The sequence below is a fragment of the Muscardinus avellanarius genome (genome assembly GCF_963383645.1).
Source record: "Muscardinus avellanarius genome assembly, chromosome: 3".
Classification (NCBI taxonomy): Eukaryota; Metazoa; Chordata; class Mammalia; order Rodentia; family Gliridae; genus Muscardinus; species Muscardinus avellanarius.
In genome coordinates, this window is record NC_137788.1 from 153140064 (window position 1) to 153157802 (window position 17739).

The 17739-nt window shown below is 50.4% G+C and overlaps 1 protein-coding gene across 1 annotated transcript in view; it reads right to left on the bottom strand.

The window, feature by feature from the left end:
• Window positions 1-8688: 8688 nt before the first annotated feature.
• FAM174B (family with sequence similarity 174 member B) overlaps window positions 8689-17739 on the bottom strand; it is a gene marked incomplete at both ends in the record, with an annotated part of 32067 nt that continues 23016 nt past the window's right edge. Inside the window, 3 exons of the mRNA XM_080691700.1 lie at window positions 8689-8829; window positions 9764-9841; window positions 12043-12094. Coding sequence (XP_080547826.1) covers window positions 8689-8829; window positions 9764-9841; window positions 12043-12094 — 271 coding nt within the window. The remainder of the gene's footprint in view (window positions 8830-9763; window positions 9842-12042; window positions 12095-17739) is intronic.

Below are 17739 nucleotides of genomic sequence, written 5' to 3' on the forward strand. Positions count from 1 at the left end.
GATGGGAGGAATTATTGATGAGAAAGAAAAAGCGCAGAGTATGAGGCTGGACCTGGGATGGAGTGGGGAGTGCAGGGGCAAGATTTAGAAGCAAGAAACCTAAGGCACGTGTGTGTGTGTGTGCGCGCGTCCACACACCTGCCATACACAAAGCTGCTCCTCCCCAGAGGTCCCCAGCTCCTCCACAAAGTCAAACCGTTTCCCCCAGCCCTTTCATGGGACTGGGTTTTGATTGTATCTTGTGCTGATTCAACGTTGTAAACAGAGCAGATGGACCGAAGGCAGAAACAGGGGTGTGGGGGGAGGAACCTTGCAAAGTGGAGTTGCATCTGAGTTCCCACATTTTAAGACCTAAAGAAGCCAGTGCCCACCTCTACTGTGGGCTATGCACCCACTTAAACATGGAGCATGAACTGGACCAAGGGAGGGGCTGTGCAGGGATACTAGTGGAGGCTGAGGCAGGAGCCATTGGGATGAGTGTCAAAAACCTCCTAAGCTAAGTTAAAGAGTTTGGACTTTTGAGCTGTTGGTAATGGGGAGCCCCTGAAGGTTTATCAGCCAAAGGAGGGCCTGTATCAAACAAAAACTGCTTGAGATAACTCCCCCTCCTCGAGGACAGCACCTAGGACAGCTCCTGGAGGTGAGCAACTCTGCAGTCAGGACGCTCCACAGAGCTCAGGCTACTGGTGTGGGTGAAAAGGGAAGATGGACTGAGACCCACAGAGGCTGAAAAAGTGGCAAGGACCTGTGAGCAGGTGGCGGTGGGGAAGGGGAGGCGGAGAGAAGAGGCGGGAATTGCATTGAAGATGACGGGATGATGGGAAGGGGGGGTTCCCAGAGAAAACAGGGGGCTTGGGCGTAAGCTGGAAAGGGACTATGTAGATGGCCTCACAGGAAGAAAGGAGAAAGCTGTCTTTGACCTTGACTCTGCTTTTGCCAAACCCAAGCCTCTGTTCTCCTGTGTGCAGTGGCTCCAAGCCATCTTGCTTTGAGCTAAGAGAGGTATCTGTGTCTGCTTGGGCAGAGGAACACGGCACCCCAAAACGCCCATGGGCAGCCATTCGCACCCCTGACTTACTGCACTTAAGAGGGAGCCTGCTCCCACCCACTCCCTGTGACCAGGCGTCGTTTTCCAGTTCTTCTTGGGCCGCCCTCCTTTCCTCCCATCCCCGCTGAATCCACACAGCCACCCCGCTACCCAGCTGCCTGGGACCTTTTCCTTTCTAGCGTTTAGATCCCCACCTGCAGAAGCATCACTTAGGCATTCAAAGAAAACCACCAGCAAGAGCCTGAAACTGCTCCCACGTTTACAATCTCCCTCACCTGTGTTGGCCGCCCTCGTGTGCTGGTCTCGGGATTCCTCACCTCGACCTCCAAAGTTGGCACTTGGGGCTTTTGTATCTATTTCAGCTGAAGGCATCCAACTGCTTTTCTCCTTCTCTCCTCTGCATCTATTTCTTCCTCGGGCCAATTTGTGTCACTGCGTGGCAAGTTTCCCAATGCTTGGCTGTATTCATTTTCTCCACGATCATCTTTTCCTTGGATAGATAGTGATTATTTGGCCTAAAGCCCTATAATTACACCAGGGCCCATCTTTCTCTCATCCAACCTCAATTCTCATCTTGCGCCACAAGTCCTAGAGCCTTGAAACATCCTTCTTTATTTTAACTCCCTGGTGTGGACTCAGCGGCCTGTTTTCTCTGGGTCCTGCCTGGGCCACGCATAGTAGACGGGAGGCCGAGGCAGGATCCTTCTCTTAAGCAATGCCCGGTCGCAGCAGCCGGCCCTGCAGGGGACATCATCTTCCTCAAGGACTAGCCCTTCTCTTTCTGACTTGGAATGTTTTCCCCTGTAGGTTGCAGGGAAGGATCAGAAACTCTGTAGTACTTTTTGAAGTCTTTTCTGCCCCTAGAAAGGCCCCATCAAACATTTGCAGGAGCGTGCAGCCCGCCCTCCCACCAGACTAGCTGAGCCTTCCTCAGACGTTGGGTCCACCTTGTGGAAATCCTGTTCCTCCAAATGACGTGGCTCACCTGGGCATGGGGGGTGCCTTGCCACCCGCCCCAGTTCCCTCTCCCCTCCAGTGCGGGCAACATCCTCCTCTGGACCTTCCGGTCTGGGGTAGTATCTGGAGTCACACGTGTGATCCTCAGGCCAGGACATCTGTGTCGGGCCATATTGATTTTGGTACAGGCGGCATCACGGTGTCTGAGCATGAGGGGGACGGGGTAACGTCAGGGCAGCAGCTCACACCTGCCAGGACAGAATTCAGAAAGCCAAGGAGTGGCTTTCTGTGTTTCTCTAACATGGGATGTTAGAGAAAAGGATCCTAAAGTTCTCACGCGTCAAAATGGGTGCCGGGGTGAGGAGCAAGGGCAGCTCCTGGGAGCTTGTTGGAAATGCAAAATCTCAGGCTGCAAATCTGCGGAATTGGCATGCAGGGCCCCCGTGTGGGTCCTGTGGTGAGCGCTCCTGTCCTTAACATGCTGTTTGGCCTTGGCTTCCTGGGGACCCTGCTGGGCTGGCCTGTGGTGCCCCTCAGCCCAGCCTCACTCGCTGGAGCCTCTGGGACGTCTCGGCCCCGCACCCCATCATGGGACACCCAACACCGCCAACTCCTCCCCCAGCTCAGGCAACTGAGAACCACCACGGATGCTCTCCCTGCAGCAGAAGCTGCAGTTGGCCTGACCAACTGGCTGGGTCACCGCCCTCCACGGCATTCCCCTGCCCCTCAGAGAGTCCACGCCTATCAGACTCCCTGGACCTGTGGTCCCTGAGCTTACAGTTCAAAAGAGCTGCTCTGTGGATCTAAGCCCTTATTCATATTTTTTACAGACACATACAAATGTATTCTTGCTTTGCAACAACCGTGGCCGCACCCCCTCCCGAGTGGAAGTGGACAGGAGTGTCCGCCTGGCCCACTCGGGCATCCTCCTCTGTGTCAGTGCGGGTGTAGACATAAGGCACCAGCCTAGTTTAGGGCTCCAGCGACAGATGGCCAGGCTCAGAGGGGATTTTTTCTCAGGTGGCAGAAACCGTTGGAATTCACAAAAACTCTGCACTCAAGTTTCCCCAAGTGTAGAATGTAGACATGGAAGTCCACGGTGCCCAGGGCCCCTCCGGTGCAAACACTCGCCCACACAACCAATCCCTGGGCGTCATCCTCGGTCCTCGGGCACGGACCAGGCCTGACCTTTCCAGGCTCTAGGTCTAGGACCTAGTCCCAAGAGAGAAGATGCTGAGGATTTAAATGCAAAACTCCAAAATAGAATGGAGTCTCTGACGGTGAGTACTGCTGTGGTTGGCTAGACACCTGGGAGTGAATAAAACTGCACCCAAAGCTCCCACAATGGCTGTTTCAGAGCCAGGTCTCAGAAGGGGCTGTGGTAGGTGGGGAAAGAGCCTGGGGGTGGGGGGAGGTCCTGCCACGTGCAAGGACCTTCATCTGACAGGCTTCACAGGGTCAGTCACTGAACCGCCATCCCAGGGGAGAAGAGCACTGGGTCAGAACTGCACAGGGTCCCGTCCACTGTCGGCTTAGCGGGAAGCAGACACTCTCTGGTGCTGAGCTGGGCGCTCAGGCAGGCTTCCTCCTCCTCCAAGTTCCAGGCTAAAAAACTGAAAGGGGCCAAGGGTGGAATGGGGAGGATGAAGAGGAGGAGGAGGAGGAGGAGGAGGAGGAGGAGGAGACAAGAATGCTGGCCAGCATCTAAGCTCTACTTGGAGACCAGGTTAGACCCCAGGGACCTCACTCTTAATCTTTCTCTGGGAGACCAGCCCTCTGCCAATCTGGAATGGCCTGGGGGACCTGGCTGGGAGCAGCCTCATCTCTCTGCACTCCTGGTCCCTGACCTCAGAGTCCCAGCACTGGGTGTCACTGTGCACCAGGCACAGCACCCAGGCCTCCTGTAGCAGGCAGACCACTGGTGCATGAGACCTGGGCAAGGTCATTACCAAAGCCTTGGTCTCCTCACTTGAAGGTGGAAATAACACGGGAGCACCTTGCCAGTGCTCCGGTACACATTAACACATTAGTGCTGTGAGCCTGGCAGCATCTAAAGTACTATAAAGACCTCAACACATCCAATTCGCAATCGCCAGGCACTACTGCAGCTCCCCAGCTACAGGTGAGAGGGGACCACGGAGTTAAGAGATGTGCCTAGCTGGGCGTGATGGTGCACGCTTGTAATCCCAGTGCTTGGGAGGCTGAGACAGGAGGATACAGGTTTGCGGCCAGGCTCCTCAGCTACTTAGTGAGGCCTCCACAACTTAGCGAGATCCTGTTTCAAAATAAGGAATAAAAAATTGGTCTGGGGGTATAGCTCAGAGGTAGAACACCCCTGGGTTCAATCCCCAGCACTACACACACACACACACAAAAAAAAAAAAAAAAAAAAAAAGATGCGCCGAAGGCCACACAGGTGGTAAATGTCAGAACCTAGATTCACACCCAGGGAGTCTGGCTTCCGAGTTGATGCTCAACTTACTACACAAATAAGTCTCTTTATAATGTACATCCAGTTCTTTCTGAAACACCTGAAGCATAATAAAGGCCTAATAAATTGTGGCTGTGGCTCTCAGTTGCAGGAAAGTGGACACTGGCCAACTCGTTGGGGTCACCACCCTCCCTGGTATTTCCTGATCCCTCTGAAGGCTGAAGCCTATCAGACTCCCACAACCCGTGTGTGGTCTGGGGCCTGGCACCCTGGTCTCCCAGAACACTTGTCAAATGTGTGACATACTGACGTCTCCTTTGCTGAGCACCCACCCTGCGCGCCTGGCGCTCCTCCTCACCTTGGGAAAAGCTAAGAAGTGCGGGGTCTCGGCAGAGAAAAACCACATCACCACCAGCAAGTGAATAGTGGAGAGCGAGGGAGACCAACCTACCAGAAGGGTAGCATGCCCTGGCATAACTTCCAAATGAAAAGAAGATTATTCCATTTCATTAACTACCTGATGCGGTGCTTCTACAACTCTGCGGTTCTTCACTTTCCATTCCAGAACATTTCCAGTAATCATTTTCCATGGGTAATGCTTCCAGCTCAAGTAGGGAAAGAAGAGGATGCAGGCACTTACCAAGACCTCCGAGGAATTAGGGAGAATGAGGACATCAGGTAGTGGGCATTGATGTCAAGGCCAGCTGAGTCAGTAATGGCCTCAAAATGTTATAATCCAAGAAAATGATCATCACAAGGGAAAACATGTGATCATGGAACAGTGATAACCTAAAATGCATCTATACATCCTTGGTTAAAATAAAAATGTGAGCTGGGCGTGGTAGCATATGCTTGTAACCCCAGTACTTGGGAGGCTAAGACAGGAGGATCAGGGGTTTGAGGCCAGCCTCAGCAACTTATACCCTTCACAACTTAGTGAGACCCTGTTTCAAAATTTTAAAAAGTAATAAAATAGGTTTGGAGGTGTAGCTCAGAGGTAGAATGGTCCTGAGTTCCATTCTTAGTGCCCCCCCCAAAAAAAAGAGAAGAGATACATGGACAAGCAATCCCTCTGGAAGCCAACCCTGGTCTGGCGAATGGCCTGCAGTAATCTCATATGTGTAGAGCTGGATTACTTGGAAACAGGTGTCCCCCAAGTCTCATGTGTCAACAGTGTGGTCCCCACCACAGCAGTTTTCAAAAGTAGGGCCTTCGGGAGGCATTTGGATCAAGAGGTCTGCGATCTCATCCATGGATCAACCCATGGATGGGCTGATAATTGAAAGGGCTGTTGGCAGGTGGTAGAAACTTAGGAGATGGGACCAGCTGGAGGGAGCAGGTCACTGGGAGGTGTGCACATGGTGACTATCTTGGCCTGGCCCCGCCCCTCTCTTCACTTCCTGTCATGAGATGAGCGGCTTCCCTCCGCCATGCCCTCTCTCGTGATGCCCTGCCTCACCACAGGCCCAGAAACAGCAGAGCCAAGCGACCAAGGACTGAAACCTCCCAACTCACAAGCTAAAATAAACCTTCCCTTCCCTAATTTTCTTAGGCATTTTATCACAGCTACAGAAAATCAGCTAACACACTGGGTGCACCATTATCCCCAGTTCGCAGCCCAAGTCAGGTCCTGGTCACATGTGGGTAGAGAACATTCCAGGGTCCCAGGTGAGATCTAGAAAGAAAAGGGCATGGACTCCAGGGGTGCAAGCCCCTTTGCTCTACTGACCCCTTCCCCATCGGAAGGACAGCAGTTTGACTTGGGCACCTATTGGAACACGTGGCCTCTAGTCTCCTTGGCCCAGAGCTCAGATGTCTTATACCATCCCAAGCATGAGCTTTTAGCCTCTCAAACAGAAGACCTCTCCCTCTCCCTTCGTGGAGATGTGTTGGAGAGGGAAGGAAACTCATGGTCCCAGATTGGCCCCTTATGAATCACAGGACCCTGGAGGGTGACAGGCCTCCCTGGACCTGTTCCTGCACACACAGCATGAAGGCAGTCACCAACCTCACCATGCAGTCGGTAGGACTCAGAGGATGTTAACATGCTAGGCAAACAGGAGACCTGTGCTCTAATGGAGAGACGGGAAGAGAGACATGGTTGAGTGGGATGGCCCTGGGGCTGTGGCAATGATCTCAGAAGCCCCAAGTCCATTACAGGGATAACACCTACCCAAAGGACTGGCTGAAGAGCTGAATACGAAATGACATGCAAGCCGGGCGTGGTGGCGCACACTTGTAATCCCAGCATTCGGGAGGCTGAGACCGGAGGATGGCGGTTCGTGGACAGCCTCAGCTATTACTTAGTGAGGCCCTCTGCAACTCAGTGAGACCCGGTTTCAAAATAAAGAATAAAAAATAGGGCAGGGGGTGTGGCTTGTAGTTCAATTGCCTCTGGGTTCCATCCCCAGACCCGCAAAAAAAAAAGAAAAAGAAATGACATGCAAGGGGCCTGACACGCAGGAGGCGCTCAGAAACCACAGCGGCCCTGACTGTTCCCAGCTGCCCTGTGCCCCACCTGAAGCACATCCTTAGCTAAATCACACCTTTTGATGATCACAATAACCGAACGAGTAAGTGTGCGCCCACATTACAGATGGGGAAAGCAAAGCCAAGAGTCCCACACCAGTCTATCTGAATCCCAAGTCTTGTTCCCACTACAATTGGCACCGCCCAGCTGGTTTTCCTGAAGACTCTCAGGGGCTAATTCATTGCAAACACGCTTACCTGCTCCCAGCAGGACACTTGCTCCCAGCGCCCATGCCCGATGAGCCATTTTAACACTTAAACAAAGACCGTGGGCCACCCACTTTGCTAGCAGACACGCGCGCTCGTTGAATTCTCATCCTCGTGGATCTGGCTCATCAAAAAAACCATCCCTGGAAAAAATGGAGCTTGCTAATAAGCTAATGCAGTCTACCTAGCAAGAAACAACGGCTAATTGAGAGGCACTTCATAAGGGGAGTCACACCCAGGGGCCTTGTGAACTGAAGGCTCAGGTAGCGACGCAGGGTGTGACAGCCACTTAAAAACTCCACATCTACTTAGCTCCCACACAACAGTGATGGAAAATCAACCCTTGTTTTCACAAGTCTGTGCTGAGTCCTGTATGACGAGTCCACGTCGAACTTCTGGAATTCTCTGACAATTTAAAAAACACACACACAAGGAATTTTGGCTCTGCTGAGGGGTGATAGGCGCTGGCTCCCAGCCTCCAACAGGAGCATCCTGGAGGCCTCGTCCTGCACTGGTTGTGTGAGGGCGGACTCCTCCAGGCATGTGCACACACACACACACACACACACACACACACACACACCAGCTATTTTCAGAAGAAGTGACTTAAATACCTTCTGAAGACTCAGGAAGCTTCCAGTGCTTGGAACAGGAGAACTTGAACCTGTAAATTAATTCATGCTGCTCTGGGGAGTGTGTTCAGGGAAGGTGGGGCAGGGGGCTCAGCCAGGGAAGGGGAGGGCGCAAAATGAAACCGCCACACGCTTTGCTGTGGCCCTCTTCCCACGCCTGGTCCTAATGCTCTTGGCTGATGCTTTTCTTTTTTTGCCGTACTTGGGATGGAATCCAGGGGCATTCTACCTCTGAGCTACACCCCCAGCCCTATTTTTTATTCTTTATTTTGAAACAGGGTCTCACTGAGCTGTGAAGGACCTCAGTAAGTAGCTGAGGCTGTCCTCGAATACCAGTCCTCCTGTCTCAGCCTCCCAAATGCTGAGATTACAAGCATGCGCCACCACGCCCGGTGGCTTATGCCTTTAACACCGTCCTCTCCTCCCTTCTCAAGAGGGTGACACCAAGGTGCCAGTCTCCTAAAATGGCTCCAATAGCCAGTCACAGCAGCAGGTCTGGGGCACTGGTGCACCCAGCCAACCACCGCACCCTGTCCTTCTGGTCTATCTCCTCTGGCTAAAGGGTCTCCAAATCCAAGAATCTCACTGAACAGGGCAGGCTGGGGACATAAATTAGACCTAAGACTCTACCAGATGCCTTTTGGGGACAAGGTGCCTGTGTCCTTCTAAAGGATAATTTTGTAGGGACACCGCCCTCTACCTCTACCCTCCCCCTGTCTTCACAGATACTTCCTCCATCTCTACCATACTTTAATGATAGGAAACAAGACAGGCGCAGGAAAGCCTTTGATGTTATGAGTGATCTCTTACCATGGCCCGAGGAGGAGGACAGGTTTTCTTTAAGTAGAAGAGAGCATGATGGGAATGCCCCCCCAGTTGAATCCTCAGAAGCACAGGGCAAGCTGCCATGCCAGCAGCCTGGGGAGCTCCCCCTCCTCCCACGACGGGAAGATGCTCGATGGAGGATGTGCCCCTGCCTCCAGCACGGCCTGCTTAGAGAGCGAGCAGGCACTGCTGCCGTGACACTGGAGAGGGCGAGGGGCCGGGAGGACCCAGCGGAGCTCACCCTCCAGCTCCTCCAAGTGGAAGCCAAGGAGCTTTTTTCCCAGCTGCTGCTCGCTCACAGGTCAGCGCAGCCCAGCCGTGCCCCATCCAGGTAGTGAGATGGTGTGACAGCTGCCTGGAAGCCCCACAGCACCTTGGTTCACATCTACATCGGGGGACACCCAAGCCAAGCCAGTGTGAGGCACTGACAAGCTGGCATGCTGAGATGTCTGCTGTCCCCACGGGTGTCCAAACAGAGGGCGCAGTATCTCCCAGCTTCCAGAAAACAAACCAAATGAACCTCCAAATGCGTGTGTGGAAAACGAGCAGCAGGTTTCCCCCGCCCTGTTTCAATCCTAAGCCTCTTTTCTTTTTTGTCCTTGAGGTTGAACCAGGGGCTTTCTACCTCTGAGTTCTACCCCAGGCCTGTTTTTTTTTTTTTTTTTTTTTTAAACAGGATCTTGCTAAATTGCTGTGAATGGCCTCAAATCTGCAGTCCTCCTGCCTCAGCCTCCTAAGGACTGGGATTACAGGCATGCACCACCATGCCCAGCTCCCTAAGCCTTTTCCTAAACCACCAAGAAGCAGGTACCTCCCATGGCCCCCAGCCTCGTGCCCGCGTTCCAACCACCGAGAGGCACCTGCTGGCCTCCGCCGCAGAAAACATCCAGCCCAGCGCACGTGTGCTCCACATCTCAAGGTCTTTATTTAAGCGCCTCTGTTGCAAGGTCACAGTCAGTGTCCCTCCTGCCAGGGCGAGCAGCGCGCCTGGCAGGTAGAGCCGTGGCCTTTAGCCACGGGGCAGAAGAGTCCAGCGTTTCCAGTCCATTCAGCTGCAGTCGTGGGACCCTGATCACCAGCCAGTTCCAGTTCAAAGGTGAGAGGGCGAAGAGGGGAGAGGTGGCCCCCGCTCACCATGCTGGCCGCTAGCCACAGCGCACCATGGAGAGGGGAGATAAAGCAGCTGCTGCTGGTGTGCTCCCAGCCCCACCCCTGGCCAAGAGGCAGCGGAGAGGAGTCAACACAGGTGGAGAGTGAGGCGCACACACTGCTGAGCTGAGCCGCCGCCCCTGTGCCAGGCGGGCCTCGGGAGCCAGGCCGTCCCTCCAGCCTCCTCCTAGCCCTTCTCAGGAGCCAGAAGAGCCTGGGAAAGGGGTGAGCAGGGAAAGGGAGGCTTCCCGTCGAAATCAATAGGTCAGGACGATCCACAGGCAAAGACAGAAGGAGAAGGAGGGCTAAAAAACAAAGCCACCTTTCTAGACAGAAGAGAACCCCGGGGCGAAGGCACTGCTGAGAGTTGGGGGGAGAGGTGTTTGAGCCCATCAGTGGGGCAGGAGGGCACAATGGGAGGCCTCTATTCGTGGCCCGAGGTCCTATTTCCACTGATGAATCCCTGTCAGTTCCCAAGCCCCCAGGTGAGCCGCCCACCAAGCCCCTGCCCACACCTGTTGGAGGGGCCTTCCTGCAGACAGCTCCTGGGGCCTGGAGGGTCCCCAGTCCAGCCTGGCCTAGACTGACTTCCAATATAGTTCCTGAATGTATCCTTTCTTCTGGTCAACCAAATCGCCATCCATTTAAATAACCACTTTTGGACTAATTGAGCGATGTGTGCACAGATGCCTCTACCTAATCCTGTACTAAATTAAGATGTCTGACTACAGAACACCAAGAAAAACTTTTTTAAAAAAATAACCACATTTAAGCATCACATCATCCTGAGGTATGATGTAGAATTTTAAAATTATATTTCTAAGACAAAGAATATAGAACTGTAATAGGGCAGAGAAACACACACCCCCAAAAGTGCATACACCCACACACAAAATGTTACCAATCAAAATCTCTCTCCTGCTTTCCATTTTCCTTGAGAGAAGGAGAAAGTATTTTGTGTGTAGACACACGCACATACATACATTTTCCCCTGATATTTGAAATTCAAAATTCTTTGTAAATTAGCCATGTCTCTTTCTGCCAGACTCTTTTGTAAAAGTAGGGGAGGAGGATAAAGGAGCCATAACTTCTGGCAGAGGCTGACCAGCCTAAGCACTCCCAACTGGAAATTTGATACAGCTACATCAAAATAAAGCCAGAGCCCGAGCAAACTAGGTGACCACAGAGGGGTCAGACCAGAGCCGAGCAGGTCCACCCAGGAGGGCAGAGCGTCAGGAAGTGGGACTGTCCAGCCAAAGGCCCGTCAGGCTGTCCTTAGAGTCGTGATCCTCCTAATGGATGTTCTACTATTGTCAACAGTTGCTTTAAAAAAGAATTTTTTAAATCAACATGTTTCTACCCCTTGCTCCTTAGAAAGGCAGGGAAAAAATCCTCTTAGCAGGAGGGAGGGAGAAGGGGCGACATTTCAGAAGGGCATCCAGAGAGGCAGCAGAGGCAGCTCCCGGTGGCGATTTGGAAACAAGCTGACGGTGACATTCTGAGCAAGCGCTGGACACACACGGTGCGGCCGAGGTTTCATAAATAACGCTTGTTTGGGTTTAAACACCTTAGAAGAGAGATGGCCCCCAGCTCCTTCACAGCCTGGGCTACTGCGGCTGACCAGCTCTCGGCAGGAGACCCACACATGGGGAACAGGTTTTACCTGAAAGTAAAGAAAGAAGAGAGTGAACACCACCTGACATGGAGCCCTCCGGGCCCCTCTCCCACCGTCCATCCCTAGAGCCACACTGAGGCTCTCCTCCCCATCTCCATGCCAGCCGTGTGAGCTGTCTCCTCAGCCCTTGGACACGCCGCTGCATTCCCAACCACAAGGCCCTTGAGCATGTCACCTGGAAGGCACGCTCCCTCATCCAGGAAACTCATTCCCCCAGCCCGGATTCAGGCCCCTGCCCTGGCTCCCCTGTGTGAAACCTCTTTCCTCCTTGCATCTCTCCTTCTTAACCTTCCTCCAGATGCTGACCCCAAGGGTCAGCAAACTATTTCTATAAAAGTCCAAGAGTAAATACTGTAGACGTCACAGACCATGCATTCTCCATGGCAACTATTCAACACTCTCCCTGGAACAAAGGAGCAGCCACAGGACGGAGTGCTGGGCATGGCTGGGTTCCAAAAAGACTTTATCTATAGACACTGACGTTTGAATTGCACAGAATTTTTACATGTCGTGAAATATTCTCTCAATTCTTTTCCAAACTCTGAAATGTGGCCCCCATCCTTGGCCCTCAAGCTGTTACTGTTTGTACCTGTATGTCCCCCAAAGGCCCATGTGTTGGATGCTTTGTCCCCAGGTTGGCACTGTGGGAGATGGCAGAACTAATGGGAGGTCTTTCGGTCCGAGGACCCTGGTCCCTTCCTCCTTAGTGTTCCCTGGCTCACGACAAGGTGAACCACGTTGCTCCATCACAGGCTCCTGCCAGGATGTGCCACCAGGTCACAGGCGCTCTCACATGCCAGGCAGCAGCCAGGTGGGTCACCCACCAGGTGGCACGCGGTCACCCACCAGGTGGCACGACCAACATCCCATGGCGCACCATGTTACTAAGCTACTGTGTTTGCTAGGCTCGGGTGTTAAATGCACTTTTTACTTACTATAGTTTCAACTCCCAGTGGGTTATCCTGATGTAAGCCCAACACAGCTTGAGGAGCCCTGTACTTATGTATCTACGGGGAAGGACTCTGATATGTATGATGTTCCCTCAAATGACTGAGAAGAACAGTTTGTGCATGCGTACACACACACATACACACACACAGAGCAATCATAAGGCAGATGAGGCAAAATGGTAACAACAGGGAAATCTAGGTAAAAGGTATAAGGTTGCTCCCTAGACTGTTTTTAGTTTTGTACTGAGATTGAAAGTTGCTCTAAACAAAAACTTGTTTACACTGACTGCTGTGTGCATCACTCTGAACTTCATCATGATATATAATGTACCAATAAAAAACCTTTGCTTTTTTCAATAAAAAACTTAAAGAACTTGTTTAAAGAAAACAGATACACCTATCGTTATATTATTCACCAAGCAAGCTAGAGGGAGGAAAAATTAGATGCCTAGGAGCCCTGTCCACCGCCCAGGCTGGCTTCCTCCCAGCGCATACCTGCCCCTCTTCTGGGGGCTGACTGGCTCCCTCCCACCCAGTCACTCACCCCTACCATAGAGCCCAAGAGCCCTTCAATGCTAAGGGTCCTGCCGGGTACGACTCTGCCAGAAGCCCTTGCACCGCAGCCCACAGTGAGCTCAGCGTCAAGGAAGAGGGACAGGGCTTGGGAACTAGAAAGGAGTGACCAAGCTCTAAAAGGGTGGGCAGGATCTCCACACTACACCACACCGGGCGTGCTCTGAGCAAAGAAAGCCCACGCCAGCGAGTGGCGGCCTAAACCTGGGATTAGCAGGTGCTGAGGACAGACACAGGGCAGACTCTGCTCCACCACGCGAGGAACATGGACCTGCCCAGCAGGTCCCGAGAGCAGGCCCCAAGAGCACACCAGGATCCTCTACCAGGTCGATGCCTTCACGGCATCTTTATAGGTATATACCCCTTGCACCTTTAAGGATAAATGCGTGCACGCACACAGGGCAGAAAGCTACAGAGCACAGAGGAGCCCTACCGCTCATCTCAAGCAGCCTGAAGTCCCCACCGAGTGCGCTTAGCCCAGGCTTCAGCCTAGGAGAAGCGGTTGGTGTGCTTACCCTGCGCCTGGCCTCGCCTGCGGGGCTGACTGCAAACAGCCCAGGATACTCTTTGTTCCCATGACGGGATCCCAGGCACTGTCCTGGCCCTGCAGCGGAATCTCATCCGTTTCTAATTACATCCTTACAGCAAGCTCTACGCACAGGAGGCGGACATGTTTAGAACACATGTCCACACTGCTGGGGCCTCCCATAACAGATGGGGGCAGAGGCCTCCCTCTTGGCAGGAGGCAGGGCCGGCAGAAGCAGGGTGCTTCCAGCAGCTCACCTTTGCTCTGCACCTGTTATAGCTGCTGGCTGCCTGCCACACAGCAGGAGGAAGAGCCCAAATCTGCTATAGGGGTGGGGCAGTGACAAAAGTCTCCTATAATAAACCAGGGGTATGCTGAGACCCTAAACATTCCCAGAAACCATGCTAAGAGAGCCATGCTCAAAACATACACAAGCAAAATCCAATGCCTCTTGAAATATGAAAGCATTTCGGAGCCCCTGGGCTCTCTGTACTACATTTAGCTATCACTTCCCCCTCTAATTAGGTTTTGTTTTGTTCCTTAGTACTGGGAATTGAACCCAGGAGTATTCTATCTCCAAGCTATATCCCTTTTTACTTTTTTGTTCTGAAACAGGATCTCACTAGGTTGCTGAGAGTTTCACTAAGTTGCTGAGGCTGTTCTAGAACCTGTGATCCTCCTGACTCAGCCTCCCAAATGCTGGGATTACAGGCATGCGCCAACACACCCAACTCTAATGAACCTGTTTAAGTACAGAGTTAGAAACTCATTTCTACAGGCCTCCCCCACCCCTGCCTGGCAGGAAGCTATGGCGGTCTCCTCTCTGGAAAGGTAACATCCCAGCTGTACAGAGCAGAAGAGGGCTGTCAGCAGAAGCCTTCTCCTACCCACCCTCTTTTCCTCTGCATTTCCTACCTGGCTGAAAACCTCAGAAAAACAAGCCCAGCTGATAGAGTCAGGCTCCAAATCACGAGATGCTATTGGAAAGTTCCAAACGCCGTAGTAAAAACAAGCAGGTTCCTACCTTATTGCCCTGGCACTAAAAACATGATTTTCCTCTTTCCACTCGATCATAAAAATAAAAAAAAACCCAAAGCCCTGACTCAACCACATCAACTGAAATGTAGTCTGTTTCCTAGAGAGGAAAAAGAAGTCTGGTTGAGCTATGACTTAATAGGAAAAACAAGTGCCGATGAAGATTACCAATGTAGAGACACAGAAGTTCTCCTAAAACACTATGCTGAACATAAAACTAGCCTAAAATCTTTGTTCTTTCATCCCAATACATGGTTCCAGTGAAAAAGTGTTCTACAACACCCTTCGCAACATGGTCCTATTTCAATAAGAAAGAAACTCCGTAGTTAAGGACTCACACACACTCTAGTGGTTGCTGCTAAACAGCGAGATAACAGATGATTTTATTTTCCCTGCTTTCTTTTTTTTCTTTTTTTCTTTTTTTTACAGTATTGAGAAATAGAACCCAGGAGCATTTTACCTCCAACCTATACCCCCAGCCCTAATTTTTTTTTCTTTATTTTGAAATAGGGTTTCACTGAGTTGCAAAGGGCCTCACTAAGTAGCTGAGGCTGCCCATGAACCCAGATCCTCCTGTCTCAGCCTCCCGAATGCTGGGATTCCACGCGCGCGCCACCATGCCCGGCTCCTGCTTTGGTACCTGTAGTTTCAATAACGTGCGCTGCAGCTGTGACAAGAAACGCTGCTGCTACTGGGTCTAAGTGGTCCTTTGTCCTTGGGTTGAGAATCGCACTGGCCTGGTGTCTGGAGGCTCACCTCCAACTTCATCCTCTAATGGGAGCTACCTGAAGTTCCAATCATCAGGATAAAGGCAGAGCTTGACAACAACATGGAACGTTTGTGGGAGGCAGCTCATGCAGGCAAGGTTACAGAAGAAATGCTCGCACCAGAGGAGACGGCTGACAGTTGAGCGAAACAGTCACTGGACCAAGTTACAAAAATAGACCAGACACACCCAGAGGAAGCGTAAGGAAAGACACGGGTCATGAAGACCATGAGGGACCACAGAGGGCCACAGAAGTCAGACACCGGCTCTGTGTGGACAAATCAAGTTAAACTCCCTGCAAGACTGATGAGAAAGAGAGAAGGGCCAACAGTAATGTGAAGAGTACAAAGGTGGCCCGGTGTGATGGTGCACGCCTGGAATCCCTGGACTTGGGAGGCTGAGACAGGTTCCAGGTAAGCCTCAGCTACTTAGCAAGGCTCTCAGAATCTTTATCTTATTGAGACCATGTTTCAAAATAAAACATTAAATAGGGCTGGGAGTGTAACTCAGAGGTAGAATGCCTCTGAGATCAATCCCCAGTACCACACACAGGAAAAAAAAAAGAAATATAAAGGTGACCATGGCTACCCATGTTGCAGAGATTCTTCAGATAATAAAAAAGTTATGGGGCCAGGCGTGGGGGCGCACACCTGTAATCTGTATACTTGGGAGGCCGAGACAGGAGGATCACAGGTTCAAGGACAGCCTCAGCAATAGTGAGACCCTCATTAACCTACATGACTCATGACAACTGACCCAACAAGAAATAAACACTGATAGTCCTATAACTATTGAAAGAAGTAAACGACAATGGTTTATAAACTCTTCACACAGCCAGGCCTGGTGGCACACACTTTTAATCCATGTACTTGGGAGGCTGAGACAGGAGAATCACAGGTTCAAGGCCTGTGCAATGTAGCAAGTCTCTTAGCAACCTAGCGAGACCCTATTTTTAAGCCAAAAATTAAAAAAAAAAAGGCTAGAGGCATAGCTCTCAATCCCCAGAACCACATTGTCTTTGGATATACAATATTTTTTTATTTTTTAGGGAGTTTGTATATTCTTCTGTTGCCTGTGCCATTGAAATCATATCCAAGAAATCACTGCCAATTTCAATGTTGTGAGGTTTTATGACCCAGATTTTCTTCTAAAAGTTTATAGTCTTAAGATTTATATTTAGGTCTTCTATCTATCTTGAGTTAATACTTGTATGTGGGATTAGGTAAGGGTCCAATTTTATTCTTTTCCATGTAATTATTATTTTTCAACAATATTTAGTTAAAAGAATATTATTTCCACCACCAAATGTTTGTGGAAACCTTGTCAAAAATAACTTGACAATATAGGGAAGAATTTAGCTCTAGGCTTGTATTTAACTCCAATGGTTTATATATCTGCCTTTAGAACAGTATTACACTGTTTCAATTACTGTAGCTTTATATGGTTTGAAATCAGAAAATATATATCTGCTAGCTTTGTTCTTCTTCAAGATCGTTTTGGGTATCTAGAATTCATATTCCATATTAGGATAGATTTTTTTCTGAAAAATAAATATATAAATATATGATAGTTTCACCAAAAAAACAGAAAAAAATATGCTCTGGTAAGAAAGAAAGCAAAAAGAAATATTGAAATGTTATCTTTAAATCATCAAAAGCTTGGCATCAGACAAATGAAACTGTTATGTGAGATTATCATTTTTAATTTTGGATAAATTACTATAATACTAGATGTCAACCACTAAGCCAAGCATGGGAGGGAGGGATGGGGAGAGAATGGGGTGGGGATCGGGTGGGGGCTGACTGGGCGATGTGTGCATGTATGTCTACAAAAGTTTTTATCCCACTATGATGTAGGAATACAGTGCACCAATAAAATAAAATTAAAAAATAAATAAATAAATAAATAAATAAATAAATAAAAATAAAATATGTAAAAACTCCTACACAAAAAAATCACTGGTCCCAGTCAGTTTTAGTATCCTTTACAAAATATTTAGGAATCAAGTATTTCCAATCTGATACAAACTATTTCATTTTGTGTGTGTGTGGTACTGGGGATGGAACTTGGGGGCCTTCTACCTCAGTGCTACACCTCCAGACCCATTTTTATACTTTATTTGGAAAAAGGGTCTCACTAAGTTGCTGAGAGCCTCACTAAGCTGCTGCGGCTGGCTTCGAACCTACGATCCTCCTGTCTCACTCAGCCTTCCAAGTGCTGAGATTACAAGCGTGCGCCACCACGCCTGGCTCATACAAACTATTTCAGAAAAAAGAAATTAAGGAAACAATGCCCCTACTAGTTTTTTAAGGTGGCCTGTCATTTCTTCTAGTTTGTGTTATCCTTGCCGGGCTTTGGTAAGAGAGACGAGAAAATCCCAAACAAAACTACTAGCAAACAGAATGTAGCAGTGCGTATAAAAAGCTAAGGCTACAT